Source organism: Zophobas morio, unplaced genomic scaffold (genome assembly GCF_036711695.1).
Source record: "Zophobas morio isolate AGI-343-1 ecotype UQ-CSIRO unplaced genomic scaffold, CSIRO_AGI_Zmor_V1 ptg000012l, whole genome shotgun sequence".
NCBI classification, from domain to species: Eukaryota; Metazoa; Arthropoda; class Insecta; order Coleoptera; family Tenebrionidae; genus Zophobas; species Zophobas morio.
Window position 1 is genome coordinate 609,352 of NW_026972117.1, and position 25,135 is coordinate 634,486.

Below are 25,135 nucleotides of genomic sequence, written 5' to 3' on the forward strand. Positions count from 1 at the left end.
CGAAGCCATTAAGCACCAGATATGTCAGTCTTTGACGCGAAACTTATTCGTTGAGATAGATGGTTTTCCTTAATTGTAGGTTTGATAATTGTGAATAGTAATAGCAGAGAACATAGAGAAGCGTCATAAACTCAAATCCATAAGGTTGTAACCACTCCCTAGTGTACATTTTAAAAAATTATTCAGTGTAAATCCGTCTTTTAGTAACCTGGTGACCTGTCAATATAATGTCAGTTCATTCATGTATCATGATTACGTTTGACTTCATTGCAATTCTTGCACTCCTGCACAGGTTATTTCATAATTATCATTGTAACTTGTCGCAATATTGTAAAAATTGACAAACAATTTTCAATAAAAACAGGATAACCTGAGTATTCAACGATAAATAGAAACGTGTTTTATCTTTCATCTGTAGAAAGAAGAATGCCACCTGTTGTAATTTAGACTTGCAGTCGATACCTTTACGAATTACGATAAAATGAACCCAAAAATATTGTGGTCACGAATGAAATCAGATATTGGGCTGGTAAAAAAACAAGGTGAATTGATTTATTTATTGTTGCTGCTTCATAAAAATCACTTTACAGATGGGGAATAACTGAGATATTCAGAATTTGTTTAAATTATTGTACATGAGTATACGTGATAATTATATGTGTGGCTAACCATGATATGATATGACTCGAAGGACCAGCTCTCTCGACTGAAATGATCAATATATACTTCTTTATATTTCTTATCTTACAGATTCCAAGGGAAATTTAAAGAAGCCCCTGAAGCAGGTTTTTTCATTGTGCCTGCAATCACGAGGTGGTCTACCACTGAAAAGGTTCTCAGAATCACTTCGCTAATTTAACTAACAATAAAAATTCAACCAAAAACATCAAAGTACTTTTCCCAGGGAAGATGAAAACAACAGCGTTCACTTTCTGACTCTTCAAACGGTTCACACTTGGCGATAATTGAAGGCATTGACAAAATAGGTAGTTGATATGTTTATGTTGAAATTCACTTTGTAAAGTGATAGACTTTTATTAATGAATAAAATAAATATAAGCACAATTCTTTTTTACTGTTCAAAATGGTATTTTCTTCGTAGTCTTTATACCACACTACAAAAATTGGTTTCAGTTTATTAATATTCATCCGATGTTTATATCAGTTCCTTTTACATTGTTTTACGGACGAGCTGTATTTGTAATTTAGGCAACCAATATTCCACTTCGTTTCAAAAATCCCGCCTAATCAAAACGGTTGGGTAAGGACACGTTGTTCCAATATTTGACGAGCTGTCTCTGCTGTATGGTATACTGTGATCGAAGCGATAAATTAAATGTCATTACGTAGGTTTTAAATGCAAAAGTTTGCATTTATTCTTTGCATATAAGCTTATTAAATGCTCAAAAGTTTACAATTGCCTTAATTTTAAGAACTTATAACTCAGAATTACGATTTTGAACTTCTATTTTGACATAAATTTCGAGGTTATGTCTCCAAAATTTATCACTTTACTCAGAGCTATCGAGAAAAGATCGCTGCATGAAGACTTGATTTCGTGACAGAATCGAGAAATGTGACAGAAATGTAGCATCTCAACCAATCAGCAAACGAGATTTTATCGCGAACGGGTTTTTTTCGATCGAGAAACAAAATCGCACCCCTGAACGCAACACAGTAACTACATGACCCAAGTCATTGATTAAGTACATACATGTACACGTACGGTTTGGGACACGGAATTTCAAACGACAACCAATTTTCTGACATTTAAAAACATTGTAGTCTTATACCTTACTGTCATTATGATTGAGAGGTCGTTTGAAATTTCGTGTCCCAAACTGTACTTAATCAATGTCCATTTTTTTAAATGCAGCCCACGCAGCCCAGATCGAGCAACGGTTCCTCTCAGTCAGTCAGTCAGTCAGTCTGTCTGTCTGTCTATCGCACTCTCTGACAGATGACAGTACGCACATCATAGAGGTTTGAGGTTATAACGTAGGTACGAAATAATAAGACAAGGACTTCGACTGTAATTTCCTTTATTAACCATTAACTATTAAATATTCCGTAATGGATGTGCTGCGATGATATATTTGTGCGCTGCCTCGATGATGTTCGCTGTGTGTATGATGTTTTCATCGTCGGGGTATTTAGCGGGGTGGAACAGAAGGCGCATTTTCCGATACTGGAAAGCGATTTCACTTAATGAAGCGTCTTTCTCTAAATCAAAAATCGCGTAATACTCTTCGATATTGCTAAAAGTTTTAAAAACTTCCATACTCCCAGTGGTCAGCGCATCTATCGCCAATTGTTTAGCTTTGATCACTTTCTTGGTCGCCTTAACTATCGGCTTTACTATGGCTTCGCTGGTTCGCAAAACGTCTGTCCACACATCTACCACGTGGTCCCTGACCGTTCCGCAAATCTCGTTGACGACGTCATCGACGTTATTCTGGACCTCTTGGACGACATGCGACACCAGCATCTTGCCTAAATGTTTGGTAAAAGTCAGAATATAGCGACGCAAACCCTCGCTATTTCGCACCAGATCCAAGGCAGACTTTAAAAATGCCACGCCCTTTAGTCTCTTCAGCTCGGCCAACTTTCGTGGAACGTCCTTTAGGATCTCACGAATCTTGATGTTCTCTTTTATGAACTTCTCAATATCAGTTCGGATGTCTTCAATGGACGTATTTGTCAGTTTCTCTATAATATCTTTATTAGATCTAAGATGTTTGTCTAACATGTTGAACAGCTCTTCGATCAACATATCCAAAATTTCGTTTTCCAGTTCGTCTAGGATTTCTTCTATTCTGTTCTTTACAGCTTTCTTCGCTTTTTTCAAGGCGCCGCTCTTGACTTTCTTGAATGCTTTTCGCAACATATTCATCTTGCCTTCTGTCGAAAGGCGGCTCACTTTTCTCAGCGACTGCAACATTTTCTCTCCACCAAACTTATTCAGCTCTGGAAGGTTGTTCTCCTTCAACAATTTGTTTAATTTATTCAATTTTTGCATCTTTGAAAATTTTTGAAACTGAGCTACCTCCAATGTATTTTTCAAACTCGAATCGATCTTTTTTATGGTCGCTGCAGTCTTATCTCCGAGCAGTTTGGAAATTTTAGTTTTTTGCGCTAGCCGCATAAATTGTCTGCAAATTTTTATGGCCGCTCGTGCTACTTTCGCAACTTGTAATACGGAGCTCAGTCCAAACGTCAAGATACTCATACCGATAGTGAAGACTTTTTGTTTGATATAATCGACTGCTCCACCATCCGATCCTACTAATAATTCCATCACTATATCGATGATACCTTCAGAGATGAGAGTTCCAGCCACGCTAGCCATAAATGGAAATGATGGGGGGAAAGCTAGCCCCACGCACAAAGCGGCCACACCGCCTCCAATAAGGCCTAAAGATGCTTCTATAATTTTCTTGCGGAATTCGCGTACAGGTTTTATTGAATAAATGATGTTCAATCCAACATTTGCAAGGTCCCTCGTCTCAGCAACAGAAAGTATTTTGTCGTATGAACTCCCCTCCATAATCCGGCGTAGATTTTTGAGATCCGCAGGCGTTCTTGCTTCGATCACCTTGTTCCTCCCCACGTCATCGCACAACTGTTTGACATTTTCTAGCTGCACATTCAAACAACACGCCCTAGATCTAAGGTGTTTCAGGAAGTGGTTTTCTCCTTCTTCTGGGAGCAGAATGGTCGCCAAGTTAGAATCTTCCATTAGACCTTTCACGTATTCTACTTCATTTTCTATGTGACTTCTTGCTTTTTTTAGAGACGACTGTACGACCGATAGGTCTATAGACTTGATGTCGAAAAAGTTGATATGTAAATACTTTTTCAGTATCTCGTTCAGTCTCTCTAAAAATGAACTCCCAGTTTCGAAGAACGCTTCGAATTTCTTCAGATAGGCACCAGCGATGTTCATATCGCCGCTGATTTCTATGGCACGTTCCACGAATTTCTGTGCTTCTTCAAAATTGCCGTGTCCCAAGTAGTAATCCGCCACTCCGATGGCATAATAAGCATTGTGGCTGATCTCTCCATCGATAATAGTTTTCGCCTTCTGCTTAAACTCGTCAAATACTGCCGACGGATCTATTGTTATATTCTTCGCCGTAAAATGTTTTTTCTCGAGCCAAAATGCCCAAAGTTCTTTCAGATCTTTACGGACATATTCGTATTCTTCCGAAGCGGCAAACTGCGTCTCTTTTCTGTAGAAATCGGCGAACAAACCGTACAGAGTGTCCTTGAAATTGAGTTCCTTCACAAATTCGTTCCCAATTTTTTCTAGCCTTTTAAATTCAGCCGAATCCCTCAAAGCCTTAACCTCCTCAAAACTGACGTCTTCGCGAATCTCAGGAAGTAATTCATTAACTTCTCTTCTTCTGATAACGAGTTGGGCCGAGCCGTTGTTACCTTGACGCGAGGTGCGCCCGAACGCTTGCCCTTCGACTCTTAAATTACAAGGAAGAAATCCGACGATGACGTGCAGACCGCCGTTTCCTTCTACGACTTTGTCCGTTTTGAAATTTGTCCCCCTGCCTGCGATGTTTGTAGCTAAGATCACATCGCCGACTTTGACCTTTTCTGTCGTTTCGTCAGCGTGTTCTTCTCGGTAATAAAATCGAACTCTGAATTCGTCATCTTTCAACAGCTGTAGGTTCTGTTCGACAGCCATTAGATCTTCCTCTGACTCGCACACAACCAGTGCGGCTCTGCCCTGGTCGACGAACGAGAGGATTTCCACAGCGACCCTCTCAGCCCAGTCATCGTCTTCGACTACGGTACCAGGAAGCTCGCGGAACTGTTTGGCTCTAAATGTAGGAATTTTCGCGAAATCGATCTTGTATATTTTAGAGAGGAGATCTTGTTCAGCTTCAGAGCCCAGCGTACCCGTCATTCCATATATATTTACGTCCTTGTACATATTGACGTAGCCGAGGTTAGAGATGTAACTGCTGGTAAGCGTTTCGTACGTGAGCTCGATGTTGTGCTTGATTTGCACGAATTGATGCAGACCCTTACTCCAAATGGTCTTCGTCATCGTTACGCCTGTATTTTGATAGTCGATGGGGACTACTTTTTTCCCTCCGTTTTCGTCCGTTATCAGACGATATTGTATATGCTCATGACACTCGTACTTTGCATGTAATGCGTTCGTGAGCCACGTGTCCAGTTGGCTTGCTGCGTAGTCTCGCAGGTGCTTTGGCAGGAATGGGATGTTCGTCGGATCGGTTGCCGAGATAATTTTTTTGATGGCTTTATACTTGTTCACGGATCTCTTTTCTAGGCAGCTGTCGTATTGGATCTGGGCCTCTTCGATGGGGTTGTTCAATATTATCTCTTTGATCTCTTGCTTCGATTCCTTTGCGTACTCAGCATCGGCTCGCTGTAGAGCTGCCCATATATTTATGTATACGTACCGGAGGTACTCCATTCCTGGATATGGCGATGCGAGTTTGGCGATGTGACCGCCGTTATCTATTAACATCGAATCCACTTCATCCAGGATGACGACGTCAAAGTGACGGCCACGTCTGGTGTTGCTTTCGCCTAAGGAATCCTTGAGGTGGTCAAATTGAAAATTCGTAATTGTTCCATACAGGACATCGGCGGTGTAGCAAGAGGGGTTGATGGAACCGTCGCTGCCTTTGTTGTTAGTGGCAACTGAGATACCAAAAACCGAATAAAATCTCTTTGTCTCTGTAACACCTTCTGCTGCTAGTAGCGGGTTAGTTGTTAAAACATCTACCCGATGTCCTTGCAGACACTTTATTACAGCCAATAACGAAACTATAACCGTTTTACCCTCCCCTGTTTTGATCTGGCACAGGCGTCCCGCATTTTGTTGGTTATGCAGAAATACCAAGACGCTTAATATTTGGGGAGCTCGCAACTGGAATCCGCCGGTGACGAGATGAAAGGCTCGGTCCATGACCGCCACTGCTTCGATAATGTCGTCTTCCGTTGCTCCTAGGTTGCCTTTATGGTTCTTGGCCCAATCATTGATGTCGTAAATGGTAGCATTTTTCCAACTTTCGTACTTTTCGACGATAGCCATATATTTGTCGGTGAGGTCATTTTTGTCCGATTCCTCGGAATCTTCTCCGTCCTTTCCGATCACTATTTCAGCCATAAGTTCATGCAGGGGACTGCAATCGGTGCAACTGGATTGTTTCGGTTCTGGTAATTGTTTGGCTATCTCATCTATAGCATCCGATTTAATAATGTTTTCAGCTTCATCTTCTTTCGCTCGAATTCGAGATTCATAAAAAGATTTTAACTTCTCAAAATCTAATTGTAAGGCTTGACTGATAATCTTTAGAGCCTCAAAGAATTCTTTATCAATTTTAACGTTGTCCAAAATTTCAAATATTTCATTTAATTTGGTCATTTCCTTCGGAAAGTTCTTTTGGATTTCTAGTTTAAATTCGTTTTCGGAATCAATCGACATATTTTTGAATTGGTGCTTAAGGTTCGTAACCATTCCTTTGGAAAACAATTCGTTTCTATTGTTACTAATTTCTTCACATTTCAAGTCATCATCATCCTCTTCTGACATCCCTTGTAACGTTTCGGTGTATTTATTTACAAGTGGAACCAACGCTACCGGAATATCGTTCAAAAACTTTTTCAGCGCAATCAGAAACTTATCGTTTTCTTTCAATTCTGTAGTCAGCTCTATAACAGCTTTTAGATAGTCCTGTTGCATGTCTTTTAGTTTGAGAAAGTTTTCGTCGGTAAATTCTAGCCATTGTCTGTGTTTGTTTAAAAAATTTATCAAAGTTTTGATGTTTTCAAGTGTTACCGGCCCGTATGCATACATTTGGTTTTTGTTTAACTGTTTCTGAGTATTTGTTATAATTTCCACATTTTCAAAACTTTTTTTAATTTCTTTCTCTAAATTTTGTGCAATATCATTTCCCGCTGGATCTTTGAAGAGGATGGTAATTTTGTTTTCTTTCTCTGTCTTCTGTACAACGAAATACATCAGTTGCCACATGTGGGCCGACCTATTAGGATACATCATGATAATCGGTTTGCCAATTTCTGCATCATTCAATGTTCTAAGGACGTCTTTATCACTTTTCAGAAGGAAGAACTTATCGACAACATTGTGCCCATACGTTTCTATTATTTTCTTGGCGTCTTCAGTTAATTTTTCTGGTTTACAAGGTCTACCAGCAAGGAAGTTTTTTCGTGACTCTTCATCCATTCCAGCGACAACGGTATCTTGCACAGCAGACACTGCTTTAATCCCCTCGGCCACTTGTCGCCGTCTTTGGCTCAAGGCGCCGGCCCTCTTGGTGTTCATTTCCTTCAACAAAAACAAGGGTTTATTACTACGAACAATTGGAAATCATTGTCTTTTTTTCGTATTTACACAATAACATTTCCTATTTTAATCATACATACCTGAATTCTGAGTTCTGTTGTCCCATATAAAGAAGGTAATTAATTTAAAGTAAATTGACACAATTGTCAGTTTCTGGATGTTTAAAGAATTAAGCAACAAGTTTTCCACAAATTGCATTCATAAATTTATGTCAATAATCAATTTTGCATAAAAAAAATCTAACTAAAACCAAATAAACAACTTCACTTTTGCCTGCAAACCTTTTACGACCACCACATAATTTTAAAATGGGTTTCTCGAATGCTATTACTAATTATTTAAAATAAAGCAGGTGACAGGTTGTACTTCGGTCGAAACTGTCCAACCCCCTATAAGAAACTACTACAGGTGCAGTGTTCATAGTGACGTGCTGTGTCCTTGAAATGTCAAAATTGCTACATATAAGTATAAAAAGTTTTAAACGGCATCCCTTATTTCGTACTATTGTTCGTTCTACTTTAGGCTGGCACCGTAGAAAAGTCGCAAGCAATGCATTTTAGAGCCGTTTGACACGGGACACGCGACTAATTTATATGTATATAAATTGTATGAGATAAAATGAGCGCGCCTGCTTGTACACAAGAATTTAGAACTGGTTCTAATTTCTCGCATACAATTTAGTACGAAAATTACTCCCGTGTCAAACGGCTCTTATACGGAAGAATCCGCGACGGCAAAATCGATCAAATTCTGAAGTAGTTGATACATGAATCTTATAAAGTTTTTCATAAAGTTTTTGTCATTCGCAACTATTCGTGTTAAAATTCGGTTTTTATACATTAAAATTTCATAGTAAATCGCATTACTCTTCAATATTTATGATTTTTAAATTACGTTTGTAAAATCCGGTTGTTAATTGTTCTGGTTTTCCACATTCATTTGCGTTTGGAAAAGTGAAATTTTTCCTAACTAGAGCGGAAAAATAAAACAAAACAATATCAAACACCAGTTTTCAAACTCCTTGTACGCCTTTTTATATTTTTTCTTTGCGCCCGAAAGTGTTACGTGGGACACCCAGTATAACTGAAAAACACGGGTGTTGGTTTTGTAGGGTGATCAGGTGATTGAAACAGTACTTGCGTTTTGGCGTATTTATTTTCATGTTGTCGGTTACGGCGGTTGATGGAAGAGTCTTTTAGTTCGTGAAATTGAAATGAAAAGAAAGGTCGGTAGAAAGCGGTGGAAGCAGTTGTATCCAAAGAGTTCTAGGAAGGTACTCGAAATCTAGTATTACTGAGAAGGGTGAACAAAAGATAGGTTTTACGATATGCAGGTGGACGAAGAGAAAGTTTCGGGGTGATACTGGGAAGTAATTAAATACAGATTATATACAAATATACAAATCCTATACAATTTTGTGGGACTTGCCAGCCCCCACAGTTTAATGTAGTGAAATTCTGAGCTTAAGCCACTTATTCCTTTTAACCAACCTTAAATACTGCGGTAATTAGTAGATATATATGTATATATGTACCTACGTATATTAAATTTTTTCACTTCACAACAAGGTTGCAATTATTTACAGAATTCTTGTTTAAGATTTGCTTTAAACGGGCCTTGTAGGAGACGTGGAACTTCATGTAATAATTTCAAAACTTGAAGATACGATTACTTTAACATACCTACTTTATTCGTGTTAGAAATGTGTCAAAAGTAGATCAAAAATTCAAGAAAGGCGATCATATGTGTAAATTTATTGTGTATTCAATGGTTTGGTAGTCCTGGAGAACGATCAAGGGCTTACCTTTTATGGATACAGTTAATTTTATTTGCTATGTGGTTTTTCTTTTAATCATGAAATTTCCTAATTAAGATTATTACTATATGTGCATTGGATAAGATTTGTATAATCGTCAAATCTATTTAAATTTGTAAGAATGAGCCCCGTTCTTTTTAAGAAAATATTCTGTTAATGCTATATAATAAATGGCGTCTGGGAGCTGGACAATCAGTGATTTAGATTTTAATAGCAATGGTCATTGTTTTTTAAAGCCGCATATTTTTATCACTACACCTTTGATCATTTTGCCGTGACCCAATTGACAAGGAAACATTAATTTTTGAAAAATGGAGATATAATCAATAAACAAGTATTTTTGAAATCAGGTCGTGTATTCGAATTATCACACGAATTTAAAAATTTTTCGTGGAAGACAAAGATCGTCCGTCGTCAAATAGTTCTTTATCATAACAATCATTTTAAACAATTGTCTACAACTTTGTCGTTGTTGTGCTTTAAAATTTTTAATAATAAAAAAAAAACTCGCATGTTGAAAATTTCAGCAAATGCAAGTAACGAATCTATCAGACAAAGAGAAAAAAAATTACGAACGTCTCTAAATATATTAATTAAAGGAAAAAAATTTGGACCTCAGTGTCTGGTTACATTACCGTTAAAGAACTAAGACAAAAACATAAAGAACTAGCAAACGCAATTTAGAAATTATGAAAATTCAAGAAATAACATAATAATAAATATAAAAAAATGACAAAAATGTTATAATAAATTGTATCCCCTCCGTACGAAAATATGGTATACATTTTGAGTTTATTTTCGTCGGAAATTTTGGTATGGTATAATCTATTATTATTATGCCCCACCACTGACCCGGAATTGACCGGCATTCAGGCAAGACTCATTATGGGTGCTAAGACCAAGTAATGATATGCATTGATTAAATTTATTTATTATAATAAATAATTTATATAATTTAATTATTCTTTCTAAAATCTCTTATTTTGTAAATTCAGCGGGTGTCGATTTATTTTGTTGTTATTGTAGTAATTTTCTTGGTCACTTTTTTAACAGAAACGAACGTAGATCTCAGTCCACTATTTATATGATGTTCCATTATTATACAAGTTGCAAACAAAATTACTTGATTATAATTTGCTGGTCATCACTCGTTAATTATAATAATTTTGGAAAATGTATACCATATTTTCGGACAGGGGGAGTATAAGATTCATATAATCAACTTCTTCAGAAGTCGATAGGTTTTTGATAACTGACACCATCATCACGAATTCTCCGATATAAAATGCATTGGTATTGCGGGTTTTCTACACTGCCAACCTTTCAAAGTGGAACGAAGAATAAACATGATATCAAAGTATACAAAAAATTCTTCAATAAAAAAAAAGAACATACGAATATTCACTGAATACTTAAAAATATAGGTATCTTATTTTAACAAATGCTTAATATGAATCTTCTTAGCCGAAGTAAAACCCGTTATGCGCATTATTTCAACTGAAAGTTTGCAGATAATAAGGTCATTAATTAATTTATCAATTTTGTCGACAATTAACTAAAATTATTTATTTGCTCTTTTTGCGTTGATTAATACTTTTTGTGATTACTCAAACAATTTTCACACAGATATTAGTGACGTGAGAACCAAAGTCGTAAATAAAAATTTTTTATTTCCGAATTTTCGGTACCTCGTATAAAGAGAAAACCGACTAATAACTGTAGGTACAGTGGACGCCGCTTAATGTGATCACTTTGGGACTCAGACAAATTGATCACACTAACCGGCTGATAATAATAAGCGAAAACCTACAGCAGAGACAGTAAAACCTCGAAACAAAAGAAAATCGTGAACAAGTAGTGTTTATTATGCTATAGATGAAGGTACATAAACGTTAGAATTTATTTTAAATTTTGGTTACCATTCTGAGAAAGGAACACTCGATTTCCTTTGGCTGAGACATTTTTAAGGTTACCGCTGATTCATCCATGATGGGAGCGATCATACTGTCTTCAGATCTCCAACTGCTTTGATAATATGCAAAGTGTTTAATCACACCGATAATAAGCTGATCTAGTCATTTCAAAGTGCTCATTTTTACATAAGTACTCTAATTTAAAACAGAAAAAATTCGTTCGTTCAAAAGACGAAAACGCACAATTTACGTAAAATTGTCACTGATTGTGGTTGTACAAAGTGATCAGTATAAGCGAATGTACTTTTTAAAGCAATGAATATTCATTAAAACACAATAATACCAGTTTCAGTCGTCTCACTTCTCCAAAAAAGCAATTCCCGTTTGTATAAGAATTGCGAGACTGATCACAATAAGCGAAATATTGATCACAATAAACGGAAAAACTGTAATGCATTAGTATTGCGTGGGACCGTTCCAAGCCATTTTGATCACACTAAGCGGTTGATAACATTAACCGTGATCATATTAAGCGGCGTCTACTGTACTTACTTCGAGCGGCAATGCTATGTGTTGTGTTGCAGGTTGCGGTCCTTCTTATGCACTCTGGAACAAAATTTCGGGATCAGGATTTGGAATTCAAAAATTTTAAACGGATACGTCACAACAACAAACGAACATTGTTTTATCGTTTCATTAACGAGAAAATCGATTAACTACACCTACTTTGGTGATGGATGTACGGCTACAGGGGTGTTGTTGGTGCTTGAAGATATAGATTTCACTTGACAGTTGACTATTTGTCAACTTCATGTGCTGAATGTGTTATCACAATAAACAAAAATTGTTTCGTAAAAGTCGTTGCCATGTCAATTTTTAACTAATTGTCTTTCGACAAACCAAATTTACTGAAACCAAACTGCGAGTAAAATGTTGGCTTGTAATTTACGGTGCTTCGGTAGTCCTGGAAAACGATTAATAAGACCTTACCTTTTACGGTAACAGTTAATTTCATTTACTATGTGGTTTTTCCTTTAATCATGAAATAGAAACTGTAACATTTCCTAATTAAAATTGTCAATACAATCATATATGTGCATTGGATAACATTTGTATTCTCGCCGAATCTACATATTTATAGTTGTGAGAATCATTGCCGTTCTTTTTAAGAAAATAGTTCGTTAGACAACCAGTGATTCATACGAGTTTAAAAATTTTTTCTGGAAGAGAAAGATCATCGTAGAATAGTTCTTCATCATAAAAATTATTTTAGACCATTGTCTACAATTTTGCCTCTGTTGTGATTTAAAATTTTCAAAAACAATAATAATAATAATAATAAAAAACCTCGCATGTTGAAAATTTCACCTCACCTTTTGTGCAATTAACGAATCTATCAAAGAGAAAAAATTTAACGAACGTCTCTAAATATTAATTAAAGGAAAAGAATATGGACCTAAGGGTCTGGTTATATTGACATTAAAAAACTAGCAAACGCAATTTAGAAATTATGAAAATTCAAGAAATAATATAATAATAAACATAAAAACAGAATTTCAACATAAATGGATGCGGAATGACAAAAATGTTATAATATATTGTATAAAATTTTACAGAGCAATACAATGTCAAGCGATTGTCCATAAATTTAATGTGACAACAATGTCGGGATTGATAACGTCGGTTTACTGTGTGATTTATACTAAAATGGGACTAAGACTAAGAAAGCTGTTGGACATAGTGGGTCTGGTAACGTTGGATGAATATGGTGGTAACTTTTTTCATAGTAGAATTTTACCCCTCTACTTTTTTTTGAGTTTGTTATTGCAAAAACCATTAAATTTATTGTATGTATTATACTCGTAAAAACTGTTGAGCTTGGTAACATCTGTTTAATATGTTGGGTTTGGTAACGGCGGTTGGATACGTATATATAGATATATAAAGTATATTTATGTTCTTTTTCAATTTTCAGTTAAAAACATGGGTCGGAAGTACAAACGGAAAGTAGGGTCCCGAAGCTACAGAGACTACACCGAAGAAAAACTTGAAGAAACGCTCACTAAAGTAACAGACTTCAATTGGTCAATAAAAAAAGCTGCAAAATTGTATGGGATTCCATACGGTTCTTTATATAACAAGTACAAAGGTCTGCATGTTAAAAAAGTTGGAGGTCAGACCGTATTTACCCATGAAGAAGAAAAAGCAATAGTCAGATCTGCTATAACATGTAGCGATTGGGGTTTTCCTCTATGTATAGAGGATTTGCAAATGATTACTAAATCATTTCTTGATGGACAAGGAAGAGATGTCCAAAAGTTGAAGAATAACCTCCCTGGACGTGATTGGGTGTACTCCCTTCTAAAGAGACACAGCGATAGTTTGGCGCAGCGCTTATCGGCAAATATAAAAAGAGCACGTGCGGATATGTCACCAGAAACACTCAAAGAATATTTTGCAAACAAGAAACGTTTGGATGTTGCACCTGGGAAGAGCGTAGCTCAATCAAACTCCGACTCGGATTTAAGTTATTGTGACACAGAAATTACTCAAGACTCGTCAACTGACGAGGACACAGTTCCCACTCAAAGCCGAGAGTTAGACGAAACAGAATATTTTACAGTCGATTTCAACAAAATTAAAGCTGGAACATTTATTTTGGTGCGTGTTATGTCGGGTAAACGTGCAAGTGTTGTCTACCGCTATGTAGCCAAAGTGCAAGAATTATTGGATTATAACGAGCTCAATGTGATAGGCTTGAAATGTATTGACACTAACAAAGTTTTGTTTAAAGTTGTCAAAAATGATCTATTTACTGTGCCTTCAAATGATATTATAGCAATACTGCCTGATCCAGTCCCTGAAATGATTGAAAACAATCAGGTGGAAACCTATACATTCAATCGATCAGTGGACGTTTTTGAGCGTTAAAGTTCTTTCCAATTTAATTCTCTACAAATTAATGTTTATTTTTTATGCTTATGCGTACCATATACTGTTTTTTGTATTTGAATAAAAATTAAAACCCATTCCAATTGGAATTTGTTCTCATCTACAACAAAATTTGCATTTAACGATATTCCGTAGAATAAAACTTTTGGTAGAATAGGGCGACTTTGATAGCAATGGTAAAAGCACTTGTATCAATGTCACCCTAGCAGCTGCCAAATTTGATAGCCCAAACCACCTAACCAAGTTTGATGTGGGTAACATTGATAATTCTACTTTATTCTACAGTCCTTTACATGCTAAAATATAGGTGGTATCAAAGTCACCCCAATAAAAGTTTCAATTTGATAGGGATGTTTTAATTTTATTTTGAAAAACCGAAACATTAAAAAGCCTGTTTTTATGAACAAATATATTTTTCTTTGTAGTTCCCATCGAACTGTACTATACATTTTGTTTAAGAAAGTGCTTGCAAAAAATAATTGCGAAAAAATTGGAAACATCTATCAATGTAACCCCACTTTACGGTATTCATTTGTTCCTTAAAATTTCAGGTGAATGAAGCAACATGATGTAAGTGTACTACTGCTGGTTGTGCGTGTCGTTCAAAAAAAATTGAGAACCGCTGCCTTTCCGTCTCGAGCCGACCCTGAGACAGGTACCGCACGTTGTATCAAATTAACACTTGACATAAATACGTAACGGCCCGGGTAAATATTTACAGTTGACATTAATAGTGATGCTCTCCATGTTAAAATAGTACTGGGAGTTTGACCCCGTGTCCCGTCTGACAGCGCCGACCATGTCCGTACGACCCTCAATTAATATATTCTGAGGCAAGTGTTCCGATACCGGGCTTAACCCATCTATCACGCCGTTTATGTTAATAAATCACGGATTTTCTCGGAATTGTAGCTCGCTTTTCATTCGACCAGGACTCACTTTGACCGAAGATCTAATCTCGGATAAAGACGAAACGTGTCGAGCCGATAATTGGAGATCGTAATAATAACAACACTATTCTCCGCTCGGAACAATAACATTCCGATGTGACCTTATTGATCTTGTGGATGTGATTCTTTGTTTATTGTAAACGGGGGTGTAGGAAGAGACGTCTGTGGAAGAACGGGAAGGCTAATATTTGTTTTGACGAGAAGTGAAAAACTTGCGAAGGAATTGAGAAAAATGGGAAAGATGAAGAGGATTGGATGTTTACTAAAGGAGTGTTCGACTTAATTACGGAGCGGTCCGGCGATTAAAGGTGCGCGTTCACTTATCGGCATCGGACGTGTTGATCGAAATTGGGGAACAAATTTTTATGTTAGTGGAGATTGTTAATGTGAAATTTAAAACTGATATTACTTTATACGTGCGTGCGTTTGGTGGAGCGTTGAGGGTCGATACTACCGGTGCGCTAAGTGGATGCACACCTCAAAACCCATAACAACATTTAGATCACTTAATATGCATAGAATTATGTCGTAGAGCCATATTCTGAATTTAAACATTCATTTGAATGCACGCTTTGTCATTGTGATTTATATGTCTATATTTTGTGTCCTTGACAGAGTTTCAACGTTCCACTGTATTGAAAAGTTTTTTTTTTTGTGAAAAGAAAAAATCGCAGTTGAGGTGATTTACGTATATTTGGAATCATTTATGTTTTAGAAAAATACAAATAGTTAGTCAGGTCAGGCCAGGACAGGTCAGGATTAGAATTTTTCTGTTCATCCTTTCCAAAAACTTGATGATGTCATCTCAAAATTTTACGGAATAAATCTCATTTGGAATAAAAAAAATATTTTTCCTAATATATATAAACATGAAATATAAAATTTAAGATGTTGTATTTTAGTGTAACAGTAGAAATATGTGGATTTTTATTCCACAAGTTATTTAAAGTAGATAACTAATGGGAAAAATGGTTTTTGAAAAGTCAAAAAACTGAAAAACTCAAATATCGAAAAATTGAATAATTGAAAAATTGAAACAGCGAGAAATTGGAAAATGAAAAGATTTTAAAAATCAAAAAACCGCCAAATTTTAAAAAATCGATACATTGAAAAACCTAAAAATTTAAATCCGAAAAGTGGAAAAATCTACAAATTAAAATATCGAAAAACTGAAAAATCCAGAAATTGAAAAGTAAAAAAAATTGAGAAATCGAAAACTTGAAAAATGAAGAAATCTAAAAATCGAAAAGTGAAAAAAATTTAAAAACCGAAAAACCGAGATGTCAAGAAATCGAAATATCAATTTCAATTGAAAAATATAAAATTTAAAGAATTGATATATTAAAAAAATTAAAAAACTGAAAAATCAAAAATTTAAAAATTCGAAAAATAGAAAAATAGAAATATCGAAGAAGTGAAAAGTCGAGAAATTGAGATTTCGAAAAAATTTAAAAATTTGAAATTGAAAATTAAAATATCGAAAAATTGCAACCTCGAGGAAACAAGACATCAAAAAATTAAATAATTGAAACATTAAAAATCTGAAATTTGAAAAATCGAATAATTTAAAAATTGAAAAGACGAAAAATCGAAAAACCGAGAAATCAAAATTGAAAATCCAAAATTTAAAAAATCGACAAATTGAAGAATTGAATCGAAAAACTGAACTGAAATCGAAATACTCGTATCAATCGAAAAGTCGAAAAATCCAAAATTTCTCAATATTCGATATTTCAAAAAAAAAAAAAAATATTGGGAGATTAAACAATTTTAAAAATCGAAAAATTTAAAATAAATTTAAATCCGAGAAGTCGAAAATTCTAAAAATTAATATATCGAAAAATTGAAAAATCTACAAATTGACAAGTTCAAAAAATTGAAACGTTGAAAAATTGAGAAATCGAAAACTTGAAAACGTAAAATTTAAAAATCATAAAAACTGGAAAGTGAAAAATTTAAAAATTCGAGAAATAGAAAAATAGAGACCTCGAAAATCTGAAAAGTAGAAAATTCGAGAATCTGAGATCTCAAAAAATCGAAAAATTGCATAATCGAAGAAACTAGATAAGAAAAAATCGAAAAATTGGAACATGAAAAATCTGAAATTTAAAAAATGGGAAAATTCAAACTTCGAAAAGTCGAAAAATCGAAAAACCGGGACTAAAAAACTGAAGATCTAAAATTGAAAAATTTTAAAACTGAAAGGACGAAAAATTGGGTAATCGAAAAAGTGAAAAATCGAAACCTCAAAAGCCGAAAAATCGAAAAATAGGAAAACCGATAAATCTAAATTCGAAACATCTAAAAATTCAAAAACCTGAAACATCGAGAAATCGAAATACTCCTATCAATTGAAAAGTCGAAAAGTTGAAAATTTCTCAATATTCGATGTTAAAAAAAATGGGAGATTAAAAAAAAAATTAAAAATCGAAAAATTTAAAATACCCAAAAATTTGAATCCGAAAAGTCGAAGAATCTAAAAATTAAAATATCGAAAAATGTAGAAATTGAAAAGGTCAAAAAATTGACACGTTGAAAAATTGAGAAATCGAAAACCTGAAAAATGGAGAAATCTAAAAATTGAAAAGTAAAAAAATTAAAAAAAACGAGATGTCAAAAATTCGAAACATCAAAATTTGAAAAATCATAAAAACTGGAAAATAAAAAATTTAAAAATTCGAGAAGTAGGAAAATAGAGACATCGAAAAACTGCTAAATAGAAAATTCGACAAATTGACATCTCAAAAAATCGAAAAATTGCATAAATGGAAAAACGAAATATCAAAAATTCGAAAAATTGAAACATGAAAAATTTGAAATATAAAAAATGGGAACATTCAAACTTCGAAAAGTCGAAAAATCGAAAAACCGAGAAATCAAAACCGAAAATCCAAAATTGAAAAAATCGAAAAATTGAAAAAATCGAAAAATTTAAAAATCGAATAATTGAATCGAAAAACTGAAAAGACGAAAAATTGGGAAATCGAAAAAGCAAAAATCGAAAAATTGAGAAATTGAAATTGGCCAAAATGGAGAAATCGAAAAGTTAAAAATTGAAAATTTGAAACATTTAAAATAAAACAAAAATCGTTAAATCGAAAAACTAAAAACTCGAGAAACTGAACAATCAAAAATTTAAAAACCAAAAAAATACCGAAAAATCAGAAAATCGAAAATTTTAAAAATCGAAAAATTGAAAAACGGGCAAATCTAAAACCGAGAAGTCGAAAAATCGAAAGATCGATAAATCGAAACAAAAAACTGAAAAATCGAAAATTCAAAAATTCGAAAAATTGAAAAATAGAAATATGTACAGAAAAATTGAAAAATCGAAAAACTGAGATTTTGAGAAATCGAAAAATCTAAAAATTTTAAAAATTGAAAAATTAAAATTTCAAATTGAAAAAGCGGGAAGTGGAAGCATGAAAATATCGAATACATAATTGAAAAATATCAAACTTAACAATCGAAAAAATAAATATGTATTGTAAAATCGAAAAAAGAATCATCGCGAAATCGAAATATCGAAAAGTCGAAAAATCGAAAAATGGAAGAAAAATTGAGAAATGGAAAATGGAAAAATCAGTAACCTGAGAAATAGAATCAAAGAATTGAAAAATTGAAAAATCGAAAGATTGAAAAGTCGAGTAATGGAGAAACAAAATAATTTAAAAAAACGATTAATAGAGAAATTGAGAAATTAGAATTCTAGATATGTTACAAAAACTGAAAATCGAAAAATTTAAAAATCGAGAGAATGAATGTTCAAAAAATCGGAAAATCGAAATCTCGATAAACCAAAATATTTGAAACATTGAAAAACCAAAAACCGAAATTTGAAAAATCGAAAAATTTAAAAACTGACAAATTTAAAAACGACAAGTCAAAAAATCAAAAGATCGATAAATCGAAACATCAAAAAATCGGAAATCGAAAGTTCAAAAATTCGAAAAATTGAAAAATTGAAATATGTATCGATGAACTGAAAAATCGAATAACTGAGAAATTGAGAAATCGAAAAATCTTGAATTTTAAAAATTGAAAAATGGAAAAACCGCTAGATCGAAATTCGAAACATTAAAAAATTCAAAAACCAGAAACATCGAGAAATTGAAACATCAAAAGATCGAGAAATCGAAAAATCAATATCGAAAAGTTAAAAATGAAAAATTTGAAAAATTCATAATAAAAAAAATGGTTAAATCCAAAAATTAAAAAATCGAGAAAATGAACAATAAAAAAATCCTAAAATCGAAATCTCGATAACTCGAGAAATCGAAAAATTGAAAAATCGAAAATTCAAAAATTCGAAATATTGAAAATAGAAATATGTATAGAAGAACTGAAAAATCGAAAACTGAGAACTTGAGAAATCGAAAAATCTAGAATTGAAAAATATCTAACTTCAAAATAATTGAACTGAATAACAGAAAAATCGAAAGATTGAAAAGTCGGGAAATCGAGAAATAGAAAAATAATAAAAGATTAATAGAGAAATTGAGAAATGTTAAAAACTGAAAACTTTAAAAATCGTACAACTGAAACATTGAAAAAATTGGAAACCAAAAAATGAAAAGATCGAGAAATCGAAGATTTGAAGAATCGAGAAATAATTAAGAATCGAAACAATGAAAAATCAGGACACTTAAATATAAAAAAATTTAAAAGTTAAAAATATTGAAATGTTGGGAAATTGCGAAATCGAAAACTTGAAAAATGGAGAAATCTAAAAATCGAAAAGTGAAAAAATTTTAAAAATCAAAAGACACACATGTCATGAAATCGAAACATAAAAAATCGAATTTTTTTTTAATTGGGAAACCCCAAAACTAAAATATCGAAAAATTAAAGAATTATTAAAAATGGAAGAAAAATTGAAAAATTGAAACATTGAAAAATCCGAACACTAAAATAGATATAAAAATACTGAAAATCCTGAAAATGAAAAATTGAAAAATAGGAAAAAAAACTGAAATATCGAAAAATTGAGAAATCGAAAATTAGAAAAATTGTTGTGTCAACGGTTTTGATTTTTTTCAAGAAATCTAGAGTCTAGGATGAAAATTCAACACTTTCAGGCCTATGTTAAGTTTTAACATTTAAATGATATTTATTCAATAAAATTGTAAGATGGCGTTCCTGGTAGGTCACGAACGGATAAATTTTGATTAACGATTTAGCATGCTTCCGGTAACCTTAAAATGTTTGCAAAATTTCAAAGCATTCGATTTTGCAATTTTAAAGTTAAATTCTAAAATGATTATACAATTTTCGGCTCGGTTTCATACACCACAAATGGGGAAGTACGTTATTTTATAAAATTTAAATAACATTTACCATTGTAAATTTCGGAGTTGACGTCATTCTATTGTTGCAGGGGATAAACAAACAAATTTTGCTTAGTGTTTTACCATCTACTTACATGATATTCCTAACATGCATACACAATTTGACAATAATTGGTCCTGTAGTTTCAGAGAACATCTGTCTAATGAAAATCCGGACAGACGGAAACGACGGACCTACTTTTTTGTACTCTGGCGGTCACGAAACGTCGCAAAAACATGAAAGTAGTTAGTCGCCCGATGGACTCGATTAGCTTACGCTCGTGAAGTAAAAATGAAATTGAACAAATGATAACCAACAAGTTTTGTTTCAAACAATAAATAAAAGAATAGCTGTATTGTGGAACACGGTTGTATGTAGGCAGATGATAAAACCGATTGTTTGTTTATTTTCTACCACACCGATAGTTACTCACTTAATGATGCATATCTTTGGTAACATTGTTCACAAATACCAATTTAATGTCAAATAAATAACAATGGTTTTTCTTCATGCGATAATGTAAATCAGTAATCGCTTGATTACACTCTACGAGGGAAAAAATTATGATAAATAACCTCCATGCGGAATTTCCATTTAAGAATCACGATAATTTTAACAATTCATTTACGATGAAAATAATACAAAGCCTCACTGATTATTGATTAGATTAGTGATTAGCCATGCTGTTAGGAATTTAAGAATTTATATATGTCAGGTGCTCAGTAAGTTTTTCTTTGTTGTTATTTAATACTTACTTGGTGGTGTAGTAGTTCGAGAAGAAGACAGCGTAGCTGCTGAAACGCCGACAATGTGTTGAGCTTTCGGTGCTTGATCTTAATTTATATTCACTGATGGTAAATTATTACTATATAAACTAGGTAAACAGTATTTACTAGTCCTTGTAAATTAATAAAGCGTAATAATCGATCGATGCTACGAAAATCGGGGATAACCCAGTTAAGATATAATAATAATAATAATAATAATAATAATAATAATAATATATTTCGTGATAATCATTACAAAAAATGTTTCACATGTCCGTAAACTTAAATTTAATAAACTCCGATGTAGAATAGAAAACGTTATTAATTAATAATTCTTTGACAACTTGCCGATTATTTTCTTAGAAGTTCTGTGAAATTGCCGTTCTCGGCTACTAGTTTTTTGTTGTAAAACAATGCGACAGTGTTCCCAGACCTCCCACACTTTCAGAATATATCGGGGGTTCGGATCCCGTACGTAAATTACATGTGCACCAAATGGGACGAGAATTCAATAAAACTTGCATTCCGGCGAGTCGGACGAGCTCCCGTACCAAAATACCTCTCTTTTCACGCGTTCTATGCGATTTTTTTGCTCTGAATCGGACCTTTTTGCCGAAGAATGCAAAGCGAAGTCCGTTTCTTTAAAATGCTAATGAGGTTTTTTGGGATGGACGGTCAATAAAAGTCGCTTGATTAAGGTACTAAACTCAAGTCGACACCCCGAGGAACGTCTGATGATTTAATGCCCATTTGCACCAACGTTTAAGTCAGATACTTAAAATTTAAGCGGTTCTTAAAACTAAGAATGTGTTGCACCAACGGTTAACTCTCTCTTAAAGCCTTCTAAGAAATCCTTAATTTAAGTGCCCGTTTACCTGTGGCTTAAATTTGTAAGCAGTGCTTAACGAGACACAACGATACAACGCATGTGCGGTAGCCATAGTAACGGAACAATACTTCGTTTCTATTGGATGATGGTTTTGGAAATCGAAAATTTGCAATTTTGCAATCATTTCAGCCATTTCAACCTTTCAACAGTAGCAGCGTTCGTGAGTGTTTTGTAATCAGCGGTGAAAAGTGTGGAATAAAGTTCTAACAAGACAAAAAATAATATAAAGAAGGTATGTACCACAATTACAACGTTTTGTTGTAAAGAATTATGTACATATGTTTTATTTTCAGATGAATAGTACAAAGCGCCAGAGGGGAGCAAATTTTACGGCAGATGAAAAGACCTTTGTCTTAACATTAATCAGTGAACAGCGTCATATTATAGAAAATAAAAAAACGGACGCTGTTACAAATAAGGAGAAGCAGCGGTGCTGGGAAGAACTAACGAATAAATTTAATTCATGTAGTCCTAGCGGTGCCATGAGGAGTGTAACCTCATTACAAAAATTTTACACAAATAAAAAAAAAAGAAGTGCGAAAAGAAGTGGCCGATAAAAAAGTGTTTATGCGAAAAACAGGAGGTGGTCCTTCATCTTCAAAATGTGAGGATCCATACCTGCAGCTAACGTTAGCCACCATGGATGAGAATTCAGTGTATGGACTGGAAACTCAATACGGCGGGGATAGTGAATTATTTGTAAGTTGAACAGCATCATAAAAATTGGTCTTATTTTTTTTTTTTATAGCAAACTATAGGTGAAGAAGATAACGAAGACCATGAAAACGATAATGTGGTGCCCATTGCCACCTCTTCTCCACACATACCTGAAGCAATGGATGAGGTTCACAAAACAAAAAAACGAGTGTTTTCTGATACATATGACCAAGGGGAAGAAAATGCAAATGTAAGCTTTTTCTGTGTTGGTTATCATCTGTTATATATATTAATTAATTGCAGTTTAAAGCTGACTGGGGTGATTATAAAGTTGAACACCTGAAAAAAAAGAAATCAAAGGAGTTACAAACAGTCATTAATAGGAGGAGGCCAACAATAACAGCACTACATTCCAGCCATTTGTCGAAAACTTACGACGAACTAGCTACAAAGAAAATGGAGTTAGTTGAGGCACAACTCGAAGGACAAAAACATGACGAAGAAAGAAAGCAAGTTGAATTTTTGCTTCGAAAGCAAATTTTAGAACTAGATATTGAAATAAAAAAGGAGCAGCTGAGAAAACTGAAACAGGATAATACGGAAAAACAATAAAATATAAAATAAAATATTAATAAAACATTTATTTGTTAAATTTATAAATTTCCAAAAAAATTTGTTATAAAATTTCTTCTAATTTCACTGCCCCTCCTTTGGTTGTCAATAACATTGACCTCTGGTATTTGACCATCTTCAATAAGTCGCTGCAGTTCATGCTGGTTAATGTCAGCTGGGAGAGGAGGTTCATCTTCACCCATTTGTCGAGCTATATTATGCAGGACTGCACACGCAATTATAATACTCAAAACAGTTTCTTTTTTTAATCGACATCCATATGCTAGCACAGGAAATCTTCGTTTGCAGACACCAAAAGTTCTTTCGATGACATTTCTTGTACGAATATGAGCTTCATTATACAACTGCTCTTCTTGAGTGTGTGGATTTAATAATGGTGTAAAAAAATAGTGTCTTACACCATAGCCACCATCACCTGAAAACAAATGCAATGTATTTTTACACATATTAAAAACTGAAACTTACCCAATATTATACAATTTGGATAATCTCCATTCTCAAAATTTGCTCGTAAAATCGAGTTATTGAAAATGGTCATATCATGAGTAGAACCAGGCCACCGAGCAACTACGTTTGTAAACTCCATATTCGCATTACACATGGCTTGAACGTTAATTGAAAAATAATCTTTCCGATTGCGAAAAACTTCAGCATTTTCTCCACCTTAAAAACGTTCCAATGAAAAGAATGTGTTTTTGGTTTTTTAAATCTTTACCTGGTGATTCAATTTTGATATGAGTGCAATCAATGGCCCCAATCACTCTTGGGAATCTCGCGATGTCAAAAAAACCATTTTGAATAAGCCTTTGCTCCATGAGAGTTTGGGGCATCTTAATAAAATGGTGGTAAAGCCTTGCTATAGCGTCCGATACACGTCTAATTATTCTCGACACAGTTGAGATGTGCATTCCCATATAGTCCGCTACTGTACTCAAATGGCCCCCGCTTGCAAAGAATCGTAATGTAGTAAGCAGCTGATTTATAGGTGACACCGCCTGATTTCTGTAATGATCAAATCATAATATATTTACACATTAAATTTTTTAACCACTTTTACCTGTCTGTAGGAAATTCCAAACGTTCTTCAATTAACGTTAATAAATGTAAAACTGTTGGTTTTGTTAGTCGAAATCTTTGGAAAAATTGAAGCTCTGGTAAACCATAGAAATGATCAGCTCTAGTGTACATCTGCCGTGGAATTCCCATCTCAACAATTTCAATGACTTCTAAGTCATCCTCGTACGCGTCGAACACATCCATTTTTTAAACACACATTCAACACCACATAAAATTAATTCAACAATATCACAACTACATACGCGCGGTGTCATTGACTGTCGTACACACAACAAACTAACCTAAAATTTTTGATGTTCCAATAACAACAAACGTCAGTGTTGCCAATAGAAATGAAACTTTTACACAATTCCCCAACTAAGTATTACTTGGTTAAGTAGAGTCTAAGCAGTGACGGTGCAACAACTGTACAATTTAAGAAGTAGTTACTTTTAAGAATTGCTTAGCTAAGCAATGCTTACTGCTAACGTTGGTGCAAATGGGCATAAGAGTAATAAAAATTTGTTTATGTGATTAAACATGAAACAAAGGCTGTTAACTTGTGGGTCAATAACTTCGAACATTGTTTTAGATGTTGGAATGATGTAATCTTGTGATATAAAAGTGAAGTGGGTATTATGCGAAGGTAAATTGTTGACATACATGCAAGACTGACGATGGCATCATTTGAACAGCTGTGTTAATTTATTCTGCTTTTTACTCAACCTTCAAATGCATTTGGATTTGTCTTCGATTCTTGAAATGAGAGAAATAAAACAGGTGCTCTAAAAGGTTCATCCGACCTTGTTGTTTCATT

At 34.0% G+C, this 25,135-nt stretch overlaps 2 protein-coding genes across 2 annotated transcripts; one reads left to right on the plus strand and one right to left on the minus strand.

The window, feature by feature from the left end:
- The first annotated feature begins 21,841 nt into the window (after positions 1–21,841).
- Positions 21,842–24,553, plus strand: LOC135127513 (uncharacterized). The gene is made up of 4 exons (XM_064053948.1): positions 21,842–22,204; positions 22,266–22,671; positions 22,721–22,879; positions 22,933–24,553. The coding sequence occupies exons 2-4, from the start codon at positions 22,540–22,542 to the stop codon at positions 23,239–23,241; spliced, it is 600 nt and encodes a 199-aa protein (XP_063910018.1). The 5' UTR covers positions 21,842–22,204; positions 22,266–22,539; the 3' UTR covers positions 23,242–24,553.
- Positions 23,251–24,871, minus strand: LOC135127511 (putative nuclease HARBI1). Its single transcript, XM_064053947.1, has 4 exons — positions 24,320–24,871; positions 23,978–24,264; positions 23,728–23,925; positions 23,251–23,677 (listed from the first exon to the last, which is right to left on the minus strand). The coding sequence occupies exons 1-4, from the start codon at positions 24,520–24,522 to the stop codon at positions 23,283–23,285; spliced, it is 1,083 nt and encodes a 360-aa protein (XP_063910017.1). The 5' UTR covers positions 24,523–24,871; the 3' UTR covers positions 23,251–23,282.
- Between the last annotated feature and the right edge of the window lie 264 nt (positions 24,872–25,135).